This window comes from Neltuma alba, unplaced genomic scaffold (genome assembly GCF_004799145.2).
Source record: "Neltuma alba isolate B1F8T4 unplaced genomic scaffold, ASM479914v2 tig00012154_pilon, whole genome shotgun sequence".
In the NCBI taxonomy this organism is placed as follows: domain Eukaryota; kingdom Viridiplantae; phylum Streptophyta; class Magnoliopsida; order Fabales; family Fabaceae; genus Neltuma; species Neltuma alba.
The window spans coordinates 317684-334915 of NW_021636702.1; the positions used below are offsets into that span (position 1 = coordinate 317684).

General features: G+C 35.4%; 3 protein-coding genes across 3 annotated transcripts; 2 read left to right on the top strand and 1 right to left on the bottom strand.

The window, feature by feature from the left end:
• On the bottom strand, positions 1–4098 carry LOC114723806 (armadillo repeat-containing protein 6). The gene is made up of 8 exons (XM_028910046.1): positions 3884–4098; positions 3340–3642; positions 2156–2439; positions 1813–1941; positions 1468–1590; positions 803–910; positions 412–590; positions 1–280 (listed from the first exon to the last, which is right to left on the bottom strand). The coding sequence occupies exons 1-8, from the start codon at positions 4032–4034 to the stop codon at positions 157–159; spliced, it is 1401 nt and encodes a 466-aa protein (XP_028765879.1). The 5' UTR covers positions 4035–4098; the 3' UTR covers positions 1–156.
• A 1569-nt stretch (positions 4099–5667) lies between these two features.
• Positions 5668–6725, top strand: LOC114723807 (uncharacterized). Its single transcript, XM_028910047.1, has 2 exons — positions 5668–5995; positions 6085–6725. Exons 1-2 carry the CDS (start codon positions 5737–5739, stop codon positions 6375–6377), a joined length of 552 nt encoding a protein of 183 aa, XP_028765880.1. The 5' UTR covers positions 5668–5736; the 3' UTR covers positions 6378–6725.
• Positions 6726–8084: 1359 nt separating this feature from the next.
• LOC114723798 (sodium channel modifier 1-like) lies at positions 8085–10662 on the top strand. The gene is made up of 3 exons (XM_028910035.1): positions 8085–8309; positions 9573–10013; positions 10288–10662. The coding sequence occupies exons 1-3, from the start codon at positions 8133–8135 to the stop codon at positions 10333–10335; spliced, it is 666 nt and encodes a 221-aa protein (XP_028765868.1). The 5' UTR covers positions 8085–8132; the 3' UTR covers positions 10336–10662.
• Positions 10663–17232: the final 6570 nt, after the last annotated feature.

The following is a 17232-nucleotide window of genomic DNA, read 5'->3' on the forward strand; positions in this document are numbered from 1 at the left end:
TTTTTGAGTAAAATATCCTTCACCCTCAGCTTTGTACAAAGTATTTTGTAACGCATATATCATATTGTAGCGGAGATGTTAAAAATACTGGCTGTCCCACACTGACGTTGAGACCCTCTCAAAAAAAAGGAACACATCGAATCAAAAATGTATGAGCTACAGGTTGTAATCATCAAGCCCCAAATCCCTCAGCGCATCGGTAGCTGCGTCCTTACAGCTGTCATGGTTTTGCTTGGCCTTGCGTATGAATTTCTCGACCCCACTATTAAGCAGAGCGGTCCTGTCAAACAGAAAGTGCAAGTTGATAGCAATCTCGAGCTAAAGCTACGCTACGCGTTGTACAAAAGTGCTAAAAGAGAAATATTTTGAAAGCAACAGAAGGAAGAGGGGGAAGAAAGATGAAAGTCTTGCCTGTTTTCAGGGTTTCTCACTGCAAGATTTCTGATCATAAAACAGGAATTTCTCTGCAATTGCTGTGCTGCGGGAAACTTCTGCATGGCTTGAATAGCAAGGTCACCAGCACCAGCTTCAACGGCACGGGCAGCATTGTCCGGGGATCTCAATGAAAGCACAGTAATAATAGACATAATCTGTGCCACAAAAACCACATCAAAACCATCAGGTGATGCTATATTCATAATATTGACCGGGAAAGGAGGAGCAGCAAAGGTTAAACCATAATGGAATAAAGATTGCATGTATTAAATTATTCATAATATCTAGTAGGGAATGAGAAATGGTTTAGACTGATGATTGGAACTCTATTGGGCAGTCTCACTTTACAGGTATTGCAGTTTCTCACCTCTTGCAACACAGAAGGGTCTTCGGCAAACCTTGCTGAAAGTTTTATTAGTCTATCCATACCTCCCTTTTCAACAACTGCACTCTTGTTCGCATCACTTCCTGCCAACTGATCAATAAAAAAATTAAAATTTACATCAGCTTCAAAGAGGAGTCCTACAATACCCAATCATCATATTATGAAAAATATGAACTGATACGTTATAAGATAAAAATAAGAACAGCAGTCGAAATATTGCTGCGGCTTGTCCAAATTTATAAGAAAACTAAAGATAGAAGGAAATATACGGAACATATCCCTCCTTAGATCAGCTTTTGCGGAGCCCATACATTTCAGAAGCTTCTATATTTGCCAAAAAAAAATGCGTTATGCCCGACATTTTATCATATATGACGAACTAATAAATTCAGGTGAACTTACGACTTGAGTGTAAATGCATACTCAGTCGTCGATCAACAATCAAGTGGAGTTGTAAAATCTATAAGATCTATATATTCCAAAATAAAAATATAATCAATAACCACATAATGGTCAAAAGAGAGGGCACAAAACCTTACAAAGAACCACTACGGAAATAGAAAATCCTGTTATTTTTGCCGGCCAGAGAAGGTGATGTATTTAACATGCAGCCTATTCAACAAAAAGGAGAAGCTTTTGGCCCATACCTTTGAAAGCAAGGAGCAGCAGACTCTGGCCACTCCTTTGTTGCCTTGCTTGCCACTGTCATCTATGCATCTGAGTAAGGCATCAATACCTCCCTTTTCAGCAATAGATCTGCATATTTCATCCTGCAACATGAAACCATAAACACTCAACCGAAACAACACAGACAATGCAGGCTCATGTTTTGCCGCGGTCAAGTAAGCCCAAGCAAGAAAGGACTTGTATATCATTAAACCAAGTGTAATGGATTATAACAAAGAACTTCACTATCACTCTACTAAAGCAAAAAAGTTTAATACTAAATCAACTTTTCATGCTTGGCATATGATAGGATTTTGCTCACTCACATTTACAGCTATGGCTTTTAAAGCAATGCTTGCCGAAACTAGGCCAGGAGAGGTAAGTCCTGAATGTAGTGAGTCGACAAGGGCTTCTGCAATCCCAATCTTGGCAAATTTTCGTGCATACCCATAAACCTGAATTGTGAATGTATTAGATACTTCAAGTCACAAAGTACACATAATTGGAGAGCTTATAAATTAGTGATTTTGAATGACTTGAATTGTAGAAAAATCCCAGTTGCTATCCACCAAGTCAGGTTTGTGTTTTATTTTCATCATCACGTAAAAGGGTGTGTCATTTCTAAAAGTTTTAAAAATATGTGCTTTCTTGAATAAAGCATTGACTTACTTGAGAAGCTACGACTCGATTATCATCGGCAGTTAGAAGTACACGAATAGCATCATATAAGCTTGGGATGCTGACATTCTTATGCATGGACATGATTTCCATAATTAGCTCATCAACTTTTAAGATCACGAAAGCCTCTTTGACAATTTCATTACCCGTTGCAGCTGAAGCCACCACACCAAAACCATCATTTAAGATGTCAACATTCTGCTTATTATCATTTAGGATACCAATTACAATGCTCGGTCCATTACTGCTCTGAAATATTCCGGTGCTTTGAACATCTGCAGCGACAAGGATTATAAAACTACCTTGTCAAAAACATGATGAAGCACAGAAAAAGCCGGAAATATGAACTAAAATTCAGTTAATATGCTATGCGATTTGTTGATTACACAGTACAAGTAGCAACAACCATGAAGGGTCTTGCTCGGACAAGCAATAATATGAGTATGATATGCCAGAGAACGCTGCCATTAAAGAGCAAATATGTCAGTACTGCCTTGCAAGGAATAAGGAATGAGATCTCACAAAGGTGTGCTATTGGCCAGGTCTTTTGACACATGTAGGACCAGAACTCTGGGTTACCTATCTGCTTAGGGACGAAAATCTGCTGGTCACTTGAATGAGATCATTCTCTCTCCCTTGCTTTATTTTTCCCTTTTCCTTTTTTTAATAAATTTGGGGGGGGGGGTGTTTCTCCTCTCTCTTTCCTCTCTTTTATACCTCCTTCCCATTTTCCTTCAAGTTTCCCATAACCTCATACATCTGTCTAAGTATCTTAAATTACAAATTTTTTTATTACTACCAAGCACGCTACATATAGTAATTATTAGAACTCATGTCTCACCATTAATTATAGATAAAGCTCCAATTATCAGTAAAAATAACTAAGGCAGTGATAAGCCATTAAATATATTAATTCATACATTCTGAGACTTTACTTCCATAATCAACATCCCAAAATTTTACTGAGACATGAATAACAAAATATGTCCAAAAGGAACAACACTCACTGGAAGCACGTTTACTTTCCCCAATAAAGAAAGCAAGTAAAACAAAAGGACATGAGTTTCCAAATCAGCTGAAACAACGTAATTTACCACACGCAAGACGCAACTAAGCAACCTTATCTGATCAGATGAATCGGAGATGTATGTTAGATTTCAGCGCAAATATCTCACCGTGGAGCAACGATGCCATAGTCTTCAGAGCTGAAACCAGAGCACGGTCACATCCCTTGGGTATTTTGGAACATGCAGAACAAACCAATTCCACGCTGCCATTCTTTGCAGCAACAGCTGCATTCCCAGATCCTTCGACATTACAGACCTCGGTAAACTTATCAAACAGTTCCACCATCACATCCAAATCCTTATCGCCGATCTGATCCCCCAATCTAGATTCCAGTTGCTTTAAACTATCCAAACACTGGATGACGGGGTTGTCTTTCACCTCACTCTCTCCCGGAACGCAAGTAATGATGCCTGGTAATTAAGAGATGATATACTTTATTAAATATTGGAGTTAACTTATCGCGCGCTTAGCTCAGTCACAGAAACATCTTCCCAGCTAGCTAAAGCGGCAAACTCAAGAAAATTAATAAGGAAAAAACCACTGGATTGATTTCATTTCCTGGTCTAATGTGATTTCCCAGAAATTCGCATTTCCTTGGTAACGAAATGGATGTAAGAAATATTAAAACCCGGGATGTAGCGAGGCTCATACCTGATAGATCCACGCCTTGGAGTCTAAGAGTTTCTATGGCGTCCTGGAGAGCCTCAGCAGGATCCATTCCAAGGTCGTCCATGTTCTCCTTCACCATTTCATCAAATGCTTCCTGCGATATCGTCCGAATCGTCGCTTTGGGCGGAGCCATTCCTATGTTTAACTCTGTTGCAACTTCTAAATAGAGCGATGAGAGCTGAGTTGAGAGAGTGAACTCCCACGATTGTTTCAGTTTCAATTTCAATGTTTTCTACTTTTCTGGCGCATCACCAGAGTCGTATGGCGGGAACGACACTAAAATCGGCGTCCGTCAAAACGACATCCTACTCGTGATCGTTTGATGGTAATTTTCAGTGACGTAAGGAAAGCCTCAGCATGACGCGTCACCATCCCCCGTGGCCAAAGACGATTGTGTTTGGAAATAATTTATTTTGACAATTTTTTTAATAAATACTCCTCCAGTCCTTAATATAAAACCCAATTTTTGAGTTGGTTTTGGTCCTAAATATAAGACCCATTTTTTATATTTATCAGTTTTCTCTAAATTGTTCCTATGGATACTCCCTCAACCTAAATCAAGTAGAAGAGGGAGAGGAATATTAAGAAAGATAATTATGGTGTTTTAAGAAAAATATGTTACTTTTCTTATAATTAACTAACTTACCTAACTTCCTTAACTTAAATCTTATATTAAGGACCAGAGAAATATTTAGTGATCTTTGGTAGAGAGAATATATTGAAATAATTATCTTAACAAACGTCATAAATTCGTCATCACTCATACGGGGGTGTGAACTGTGAAGAATGAAAAACTTTTTCGTCTCTATTCGTAGGCCTAATAAATTTGACCAAATTAATTAATTGGCAACCCAAATGTTTCAGTTAAATCTGCGGTATCATAGCCTGTGCTTTCTAGTTGTGCGTTGAATGTGTTTTGAGATTTGTATACATACAAGGCGACCTCCATTGAAGTTTGGCCGACCAGAAAGATGAAATAATTTGGTGGCAAAAACCTTCTAAGCCTAATTCACTACTATTTATAAATAAAATAACTGTTTATTGGTGGTTTGAAACCCTTTCACCTTCCCTTACTTGAAAGAGTTGTTTCAATGCTAAACAATATTCTTCCGGTTCTTAATATAAGACCCATTTAACTAATTTGATTAGATTAAGGAAGTTAGGTAAATTAGTTAAGTATAAGAAAAGTGACACATTTTTTCTAAAACACCATAATCATTTTTCTTAATACCTCCTCTCCCTCTTCTATTTGATCATGATTGAGGGAGTATTCATAGGGGTAATTTAGAGAAAATTGATAAATATGATAAATGAGTCTTATATTTAGGACAAAAACCAACTCAAGAATTGAGTTCTATATTAAGGAGCAGAGGAGTATAATATATCTCATCCATTTGGGGAGCTAAACAACAGGAATGGATTGCAATTTTTTTTTACTTTAAATTAGGAGAAACACTGAAATTGAAGAGAAACATCAAAGTGTATATGTGGCTGCAATTTCTTGATTACTGAATTACAGATATTGTGTATACCGTACAGTATAGTAATAATCTACTCCCAGTGGAAGGCTCTAGCATTTGAAAAAAAACCTTGTAAGTGAACGTTTACCTATGCAACGTGCAGTCGTATAGCAACAAGTCCTACCAACCCACATTAGACAAATTGATGGAGAAAGGTAAATTAGGCCATCTTGCACCACAAGACTCCATTAATTACATGCTTCACACATTTCCCCCCTTATAAAAGAACACTTGTAATAAGCTTCAATGTTCAATCCCAACATCACCAACCAAACCATTCTGATCTTTTGATAGTTGAGTAATAATAGGACGATCATGGCCGCGAAGCTTGCAGCGTTAGTCCTCATAATTACTGCTTCTTCCCTGTTTGGAGTGAGCATGGGCAACAAGGACTGGTTCTGGAACTGGGGCAGCAATTTCAACTACACAGACTGGTGGAACTTTAATCATATGAACAAAACACAGCCTCAATCCAACACCGTTGTGGTGGGTGGCTCTCAGAATTGGCACTTCGGCTTCAACTACACTGACTGGGCCATGAAGAATGGGCCCTTCTACCTCAACGATACCCTCGGTGAGTCCTCTCCTTCTTCATAGCCACTATTTTATATATATCTTCTAGAATTCAGTGATGAATTGAACTGATACAGAATGTGTGTGTAGTGTTCAAGTATGATGCTCCAAACGCGACGTCGTTCCCACACAGCGTGTACATGTTCTCGGACTTGAGGAGCTTCATGAGCTGTGACCTGAAGAGAGCGAAGATGGTGGCGAATCCCAAACAGGGTGGAGGGCAAGGGTTCAGGTTCGTCATCAAGAAGTGGAAGCCTCATTACTTTGCATGTGGCGAGAGAAATGGCTTCCATTGCAGGAATGGTCTCATGAAGTTCGCCGTCTTCCCCATGATTCGCCCTTTCACCCCCTGGCCTTGGCAATTTTCCCAGTCCCGTCCATGATATAGATGAACACAATACATATACTCTACATCCATTATAGCAAGTTACGCTTTATAGATACACGTCACTTATACATCCAAGCATAAATAAAGCAATATGTTTCATCTCTGTTGAATATAGTTCTACTCAAAATAAGGCCAAACATCTGAATTACACTCTTCTGGGGACACTGTAATTGATATATGTAAAAAGGGCTTGTCAGTGTTGAACTCACTGTTATATACACAGAAGCTAAGTCTCGTTTGAGTGCTTCGTGCTCTACACCTGTGGATTGGTGATTTCGTTTAACCCGATCAATATTTGTACCATGTGTGAGCTTGATTAGCAAGACCAAAGTTCACTTTAAAGTAGATGATGACGAACTTCATTTACACATCCCGTCGTTTTGCTTTCTTACACTACTTACCTAGCTAAAAAAAATGTTTGGATGAAAATTTTAAAACTAATTTTACAATGTATGAAGTAAATATATGAGAAAATTTTTATTTTAGTTTGTGACAAACAGTGATTTTAAAAGTAATTTCACAGTATATAAAATAAATATATAAGAAGGGTTTTGTTTCATTTGTATGAAATTATTTTTTGAAAATATTTTTTCTTAGTTCAAAACTCCTCTAAAGACTCAGTTTAAGTCCTAATATGTGCGTTATGCGAGAAAAAGAATCTAGCTAGCTGGTACTACTTCCGGTCCTTAATATAAGACCCTATTTAATTTTTATTTTGGTACTAAATATAAGATCCCAATCCACTTTATCTCTCATATTTACTTAATTTTTTCTAAGATAGTCATTCTAATAATTATAGTTCTAGTTAATATACTTGATTAGCAAGGATATTTTAGAAAAGACAACACCTATTTAGGACAAATAACTAACTCAACTTACTTTCTTAATCTCCTCAAATTAGTCAACTGGCTCTTATAATTAGGACTTGTAGTATCATTTTGAAACATTATAATCTTTAAGATAAAACCACTTTCATATTATTTTGGTGAACATACACTTTATTGTTTAGTAAAATATAATGCTCAACAAATCCCTTTGAAAAGAAAGTTAAAGGAGCTTGAAATTAAAGTGAGATCAGATTGCTTCGAAAGGGCTTTCTTTACCATCTCATTTTGGACAAAATCGCATTGGTGTCCGAATTAATCCAAGTATTTTGTATTTTTTTTAATATAAGACATAATTAACTAATTTAAATATATTAAAGATATTAATTAAATTAGTTAATATGATTTTTTTAAAAAATAATCTCAAATATCTTTCTTAATTCTTTTCCTATCATTGTTAAGAAAATATTAATAGAATTAATTTAAAAAAATTGATAAATATGTGAAATAACTAAATAAGTCTTATATATATAGGATCAATATCAACTTTCCAATTAGATCCTATATTAAAAACTAAATGAGTGATAATTTTCATATGGATGGTTTGAGTTTATCACATAAAAAGAAAAAAAAATCAAAGTTTTCTTTTTTCAAACAAGTTATGCTTATTTTAATAAAGTTTAATAAGCGACTTAGTTATACCATTTTTTTTCCAAATGCTTTATTGATACTCAAAATAAAAATAACTTACAATTCCCAACAACAAAAAAATACTACTAATAAGTAATTAAATACCTGAAAAAACGATTATTATCACCTGAAAATTTGAGGAGAGCTTTGAGTTTGACAAATGATAATTATTTTGATTTGACTTAGGTTCGATAGGAGAGGTCCGTCATCCCATGTGAGTTCCAACTTCCATCAGAATGAGTGTGTTCGGAGGAGATAGCTGGGCAAGGGAAGCGCAATACAGGAAAAGGAGGGTTGACGATCTGCTTGTGGAGGGGATTAATGGCTCTGCCTTCAAGAAGCTCGCTAACGGCAAATACGCCTGCCTCGTCTGCCCCCACAATCCCATCCTCGATACTCCTCTCATGCTCTCGGTTCGTATTTCACTCTATTCTTTTTCGCGCTATTTTCTTCCAATTCACTTCGAAATGGAATTTGGACGCCCGGATGTGACTGTGGTGTTTTACTGTTTTACCACCGAATTGATAGTAATAAACTTCTGCGTGGCCCCTTATGGCTAATTTCCTCCGTTTGTTTATTTCTTTTATTTTTACTTCCTTCTGGGTGTGAGGTTTCTTCTTTCTCCTTTTATTCTGCTAAAAGAAGACGAAGAAGCCGCCAATGTGGAAGAAAGGAGCATAGTTACATGGGCTCTCATATTAAATGCTTCGGGAAACAGTGATTCTTGCACCGTAGGATTTATGCTGCTCATTGTATGTATGACTGATTGTATTGATCACGCTTGTAAAGCTAGTTTGCAGTTCATCCTTTCGGCTTTTTCTAGTGAATAAGTCTGGAGAACCCTTTTTTTTTTTTTTTTTGTGGGGGAGGTGGAGATCATGTACTACATTATTTATATTTGACGAAATAAACTCAAAAAGAAATGAGTGGTTGTTCCTCAGTTACGTGGGAGTTGCATGAATGATCAGCATTAAGTGCTTTTATAGAAATTGTGTGCTGAATAATGAATAAGATGGAGGACAACCTTGTTTCCTTTTGCGAAGGTTTAAGTTTTATTTGAGCAATCTCCATCATATAGATGGCTGCTTGTTTTTGTGATCAACTTTCTTCAATCTTTAGTGATGATGAATAGTATATGTGCCGTTCTTTCATATGATTTTTGTTTCTTGTTAGGTTGGATGAATGCCTCCAATGCTGGTTCCAGTCCAATCCCTTGGTCCCAATACCAAGAACTTCTCTACTTTGCACCTCATATATTTTAGCTATACTTTGTAATCAAGGGTGTATTTGGTATATGGATTTTAGAATTGCCTCAGAGAAATATATATTTAGGCATTTGGATTAAGATATTAGTTACCCTGGCAATAGGTAAAAAAGGCCTGATATGGGGTAGCAAAATGTAATTGACAGAATATGTGTATTATTTTAAATATCCCATCATTGACCGTGTGGGCTAATATTGGCATTCATCATTCATGTATGTGCATTCGCCTGCATGTATGATGCTGTTTAGTGTGTATATGCTCATTATTTTCATGATTATGTTGTTCACAAGAGAGGATTAGAGCTTCTTTAGAGACGATGAAGGATGTAAAGTTTGAAGACATCTTTCTTATATGCTTGTTGATCTGTGAAAGACTCAGTCTCTGATTGTTGGAACTTTTTTTCTTTTTTAGATGCACAACAAGGGATCACGTCACCTTGCTGCAGCATCAAGACTGAAGGAAAGAGATTTGATGAAACAGAATGAAATAAATAAGAGAATTGCATTGTCAGCCTCATCTGCTGACACTGCCAAATCTAGTAATTGCAACCAAAAGCTTAGGTCAGCCAGCAGTGGCAAGCCTTTGATTGAACAGACAAAAAAGGCTGTTTGCGAAATACTTTCTGACAAATCTCAGCAACAAATGGAAAATAGAAGTAAAAAGGAGCTATCAAACACAGGTCACATAGCAAGTGCATCAACTGAAAGCTGCTCATCTCCTGCGCGAGTGGAAGATAACAAGCCGGTTATACAGCATCATTTGGATTATTGGGAACGGAGAGAGAGAGAACTCAAGTTTACTGCTGCAGGTTGGAAGCGTGACGGTCATGGCAAATGGTATAAAGATGAAAATGTGAGTTCCTTCCACCCCCCATCCCACCCTTCTAAATCATAAATTGTCTATTTTGAATCTGGAATTGAATGGCAGGCTGACAATCTAAATATCAGCATTTGCTTATTTGATTTCACTTAATGCCTCAAGACTTTCTTTCTTTCTTCTTTTTTTTTTTTTTTGAAGCGCCCTGCTTTCACGAGACTAGTGTTACCCTTTACTACTTAGTGATTGGTTAACTTATTTGTCTGATGAGGTAAAATATAGCCATTTATGTCTGTTTTTCTACTAGCAGGTTGAGTTTGACTCTGATGAAGAAGATCCAAATGTTTGTCTCAGCTGAAAATTTGTGCATTAGTCAGTAGAGTTGTTGGAGGACTATAGCAGCGACGAAAATGTATTGTAACATCACTTGTCTCTCTGAAAGCTATATCTGTGAATATATATGTGTGTGTGCATGTGTGCGCGCACTGATTGATAGGGTTAGGTTTCAGTTTCATCAAGTTTTTTTGCTCTAATTTTTTGAACTGATAGCTAGAGTGTTTATTTATGAATAGTTAAGGCTTCCCATTTGGCTTTATCATGAAATAGAAAGTGCCAGCTACTGGTTAATTCAGATCAAATTCTTTTGGCATGGAAATAACCAAATAGGTGGTTTGATGGCTTTTTATTAATGTCTGTTTATTGCGAAGGGGAATGCAGGGGATGCATCTAGAACGTATATTACTTATGTTCATATGTTTTTATATACGCATTCTGCTTGAATATATTTCATAAATGAGACTCACACTGTCGAGGACCTCCATGTATGTGTGTGTGTGTGTGTGTGTGTGTGTGTGTGTGTGTGTGTGTGTGGATTCAAAAACCACAAACCAGCGTCACAAACTTGAGATTCCAGCTCAAGATGTCTGCGAAGGAATTGCATCCTGAGCCCTTAACTTTCGCCTATTTTTGTTAAAATCCACAAGTTCTTCAAAATTTTGAAGAGTCTCACTCACGCCCCGCGCACGTTTGTCAGAATGAAGGACATGAACTTGGCACAACCGCCAAGACCTTTGTGAAGGGTCAAAGGCAACGCAACAAGTAATTGCATTTCTGAGGAGCAAAACCAAGAGCATGCAAACCAGTTGATATGCATCAAATATGTAAGCATGTGACATCCCAATTACAGTTATCTTCCCCTTTCAACGGCGAGAGAGATGGCTCCGAGTGATTGAAATTATTACACCATCTTGATGGGACTAAAACCAACACATCAAATAATAATCAAACGTTCACACAATAATGTTACTTGAATATAATAATCATGATAAGCTGAACTAAAGGTTAAGACAGAGCAAAATTTCTGCATATATACATCAAATGTTCACACTATGATTTGTCTTTATAATGTACGTACATGACCACACGGAAGCTTGCTTGCAAATTCAGATCTGAATTATTTTGTATACCTTTTTTTTTTGGGACCAAAGTTTTGTGTACCTTTGTGCAGGTGAAAATTGCTTTACCAAAGTTTTGTGTACCTTTGGTGCAGGTGAAAATTGCTTTGAAATAAGTTGAATTCAAATTGGAAGTAGAATTAAAGGGTGTGTTTGGATTAGCGGTGGGAGAAATAATTTTTTTTCAATCTGACAAAAGTCAGATTGGGTAAAAGTCAGATAGGATAATGTGATTTATGTTTGGATTGGATTTTGTAAAAAAGTCAGTTTGAGAAATGTAAACTTGTTTGGATGACTAATAAAAAAGTTAGTTTATATGTTAAATGAACAAAAAGGACATGAATTTTATTAAGTAATACTACCTTCAGTCCTTAGTATAAGAGTTAGTTTTGATATTAAATTTGCTTCTAAATATAAAACAATAACTATTTATTATAAATAACTAATTTAACTAACTTTCTTAGTCTTTCCAAATTAATTAACTAGCTCTTATATTAAGGATGAGAGGTAGTACATATTTACTATTAAATGTATATAATGTGACAATTGTAAAAAAATATTCAAAATAAAATCATTTAAAATAAAAAAATTAATTTATTATTAGAAAGAAATTAAAAAAATGCTACCTTTCCACGGCACTGTTACTTTCCACCGGTCAAAGCAGGATTAAATAGCTTCTTCCATAAGTCCATTTGAGATCTAAAAGTCAGATTATATAAACACTGTGCCAAACACTACATTTTCTGAAAAAGCACCGTTTGCCATTTGAATCGCACGTTTTGGTGTCCAAACGTGAATGCAAACACCCCCTTAAAATAAAATTAGTAAAAAGAAAGAAGTCTAAGTTAATTTCCAACACCAAAATATGCAGCTTCTGCAATAGTAGTTTTTCTTTCATGGTTTTCAGTTTGATTTCATGTTGATTTCGATTTCAGAAGATAATCACTATTTTTTAACAACAATAATTTCGATTTCAGAAGAAAATAAACGAATTATGTTCAGGCCCCAAAAAAAATTATGAAACTCGTTACACGCCCACAACATTGTTGTGGTGGGAGAAGCAGATTACTCATTGTTTGTTCTAGGAGAGGGATTTAAAGTGAAAGTTCCAATATAGCTACCAACTTGATCATCCTTTGCTAATAACACCCACTAACCCCAATTATAGTGGATAGGGTGGGGATTTGGATCTCCTGTTTATTCAAATCTAATTAAAAGTTAAAAAATGTGTTAAAAATTAAAATGCGTTGTATCACATTGATTTCAAGTTGGAATTTAATACTGTACATATTAAATATCTAAGAAATAGAGAATGTCACACGCAGACGCAAAATGCTATTAATGCGAATGTGTACTAATATATAGTATATATTAATGAGGGGTTGTTTTGGATTTATATTGGATGGGTGTCCTTTCTTTTAAATAGCAACGCAATTGGAGAAGCCATAATGTGTATAATGGAAGTCATGCTTTTTTGAATTGTGTTACCACAGAAGTGCTTGATCCCACCTATGCCCATAAATTTGTGTGGTTTGGTCCGGTCCGGTCCTACACAAATTGCACGTAACTCCCGCTGCCTTTTCTGGTTTATGCAATCATGCTGTTCGATGTTTTTCCCCAGAGAGAAAAACAAAAGGGAAAAATATGAAGGAGATCAATGCATTTCTCTGTTCGCCATCATCCCACTTGGATATGGTATCAACTTTATTTGCTCCGTCACTGTAATGAAGAAATAATCAAATTGACCCTTCTTGGAAACATCTTAGCATATTCAAATCCTTTCAATGTTAATACCAGTAAATGAGGAAATTTATTGTTTCTGCATTTTTCTTTCTGGGTCATAACTCACAAGCCATGCAACTCCAGCTCTATGGCTCTGTTTCTCCCAAGTCAGTTCTAGTTTGGACTTCAATCACTCCTTTTTTCTCTGTTTTCTTACGCTCCAATAAGTACAAATGTTCCAGCTACCTCAGCACTAAACAAAGTTATTTTGATGGTTATTAGACTTAATTTGACAGTCCATGATAAACAAGATTTTGGACAGATCTGGACTATCCAACATCGATAGGCTGAACTGACTAACCGCTTTTAAAGGACTGTGCACATCCTAAACCCGACCGCATCATACGTGCAGGTTCGCATCTATACAAGGATGATATTGCCCTGAAACTAATGAGTGACTCTCACATGTATATCACTATTTGCCACTCTAGGACCAAGAATAATTACTGTAAGAGTATTATTATTGGAAAGAAAGTTCAACATTATGTATGTGATCGAGGTAGATTGCTTTCATTTTTGGTTTTTCGTTTTTTTTTTTTTTTTGGTCTGCAGAATCATAATAAAAGAATAACCTCAAGCTAGCTATCAGTAGCCTCATCATAATGCCTTTGGAAACTTTAACTAAAGATACCTCATAGGTGTGCCTCAGGTAATTTGTTACTCGTCATCCTTTGATTATCACTTTAATTCTGTATTAATTAAGCATCATAGCACGTGTCAAAGTCACTGCTATTTGTTTTGATCAATGTTTCTATATCAAGCATTACGATAAACCACTAAAAATAACTCATGATTCAGCTTGGCTTCCCTCTAATAATAAAGAGATATAATGAAAAGCGGTATGTTTGGAAGGTGACTCTCACCACTTGTTTCTGTCTCTTTCTTCATCATTTATCTTTATTTACTCGAGAAATTTTGAACTCCTTACAACCTTACTCAGCCCATTCTTTGTAGAAGTTTTAAGAATCGGTAGATCGATTAACATCAAGACTCTGTGATTCATCATTCATTATATATATTGTATGTATGTTTGGGCCTTTTCCTTTCCTTTTATCATTTGAATTTGAAGGACATGACTGTACAGCAGACGAATGTCTAAACTGATATGGTGGAAAAAGGGAGGGCTGAAGAAGTGGGATCCACAGCTATTTATACTTTGAAGAAGGTGACCAACTTTTAGATAAATGCGTTGATGATTAAACCCACCACAAACGCTGTTTAATTATGGTCAAAATTGTGTACCATATGTCAAAGCTATCTTGGGGTAAAAGAAAAAGTTTGTTTATTCCCTCACGATGACACTTAGTGGTGGGGTAACCCACTTACATTCCCATATTATGATGAGGCTGTTGAAAAGAGAAAAGTCAGATGGAACCACACAAAGGAAAAGAAAAGAGGTAATTTGTTTTTGACCAGTATTTTACTGAGGTGGAGAATTTCCCCCCAAAAGATTTACTATTAAATGAGATTATTAGCTCATTTAAATATTGCTGAATAGTAATTCATACTAATCAATACTAGATCAAAAATTTCATATTCTATGAAATTTTACTCAACCTTTTTGTCTGGGAGGACTTCTATATCAGTAACCTTTTTGGTCCTGTTACCAACTTTTACATCAATCAAATGGAAAACCTCTTCAAAAAATTACATGTTAAGGTGAAAAAAAATTCAATATGCCTAGGCACAATGCTCAACTTAAGATTAGTGCTTCAGATGTAGAATCTATCAGTATACACATTTCAATGATATCCTAATACGTCTGGGCACTAGGTGACAGTGTAGAAAGTGTAGGCAAGAAATGCTTTTTATATGTTCTGATAAATAGAATTTGGAGTATTAAACATGTTGCTATTTAAAAATGGAGTGGATTAAGCTGGGTAAAGTGAAGTCTCCCCCGAAGTAGTTGAACATCAATGTTGTAATAGAGAGACCAGCAGGACAGATCCAAGGAACATGCACTACGGTGTTGTCACATCCACACCTTATCCACACCATGCTTGCTTTATGAAGCAAACACTTTGATGCCACATATTATATTGCCGTCATTATTTAACTTAGTAATTTCGTATAATCTTCTTTCTTAAGACTCACTGTCAATAGTATTAGCTCAAGCACCTTTTACACATCATTTACTCTTGACTTTGGCATCCAAATCTGTGTGTGTGTCATAGCGACACCACTCTCCATGTTGATCACTAACATATTAATATATTGCTTCCTCTTATCCCTAATATAACAGTTAGATAAACTAATTTGTGATATTAAGAAAATTAGCTAAGTTAGTTACTTGTAATAAATATGTATTGATTTCTCTGGAATACCCTTTCAAATCATATGCATAAAAAATACTCCTTGATGAAAACCTCCTTGCTCTGTGTATTTAATAAGAATACTTTAAGTAAAAAAATTATAAATTTGGAAGATAAATTAAAATGAATTGAGATTTTATTTTTAAGATTAAAATGAATCCCCTGTTTAGTTCTTATAGTAAGGATTGAAAATGGTATCATTCAGACTGTTTGGTACCAAACATACATAGTAACATCATTTTCCCAGAAGCCAATCACCATATAGCAAGATAAAGAATTTTCCTTTTTGTTTTGTTGGGTAAATGAGAATGCTATACTTTTGTAACAGCCACAAACTGAACATTTTTGCTTTTCAGGAATCAATTCGTTTTGTCACAGATAACTGTAGCACAATCTGTTATAAATTTTATCGATAGAGATTGGGATGTGGGATCCATGAAGCTTTTATCATGGGATAGTAATATTTCTGCTGTTCATTGCAGTAGGTACCAATCCTGTGTATTGTGAAGTGAAATCACAATTTTTTCCGTGTGGTATAAATTCTTGTAGATCAGAAAAAGGAAGTGAGAATATTACAAGTCATAAGGAAGAGAACAACACTTTAAAGGCTTCACCTGTTGTTCTTTTCATTGTGGACAAGAAGTTATATCCACACCCCAAGTGAGAATACAAGTCTTCTTCTGGATAATAGATCGATAGGGATTTGTTGACAAAATTTCCAACTAATTGAATTGTACTCTAAATTCTTAATTAACACGTTGCTTGTTGTCACTATTGAATATGACTTCAATTACATGAAATCACCTAATTATACCACTAGAAGGCTTATATGTGGGGATGATATTGAATAACTAATTTGATAATAAATAGTTAAGTACTTTATTAATAGACTAGATAGTAACAAAAATAAATGAATAAAAGAGACTAGATTTATTTGTGCCATGAGTAACATGTCATAAACCAAAATATCAGTAGATTTAGTGTAAGAAACATGTCCTGTTTAGTTATTAATAAGGATTTATTGGTTATTTAATTGTCATTATGATAAATTCTCGAGTGGTTGAAAGTACTTTGAATAATAACTCTTTTCTTTCCATCTTTTTCAACAGTCATCTTTTAATAAAAAGAAATTAATCTCAGAATTGATCTATAGTAGGCTACATCCTATATATATGTCATTTGTTTAGTAGTTTAATTGGATCAATTTACTAGTTGGCAAAAAAATGGTTCAATTTATTATTACAATAAATACCAACTAAACTTAAAAGGAATCAGAGAATTGCATGTGCACATGGCTTGGAAATTCCAAGCTGGATTATTCATAAAAAACTATAAATGTTTGAATTAAATGCATCCCTACTTAAGAAGTCCTAGTTTCTTTTTTCTTTTTTAGGAGGATTCATTTGGTTTTAAATTAATTAAAAAAATATTGCATGTGAAAGGTAAAAAAACGTATCCCAGAGGGAAACCATGTTGGTTGCTTCCATATCAGAGATCCGTATCTGAGTCCCAAGACATATAAACAGATCCTAGACACTGTAAATCATATTATAATATTAATTAAATCACATTAGGCACTGTGCTCAAAGTTTCTCAATTATTTTAATTTTAATTCTGCAGAGGCAACAAGCCTTTGTAATAATTGAAGAAAGAGGATGGTCATTTGGCTTCGTATTTATCTTAAGCTAAGTCAACATGTCTTGAAGA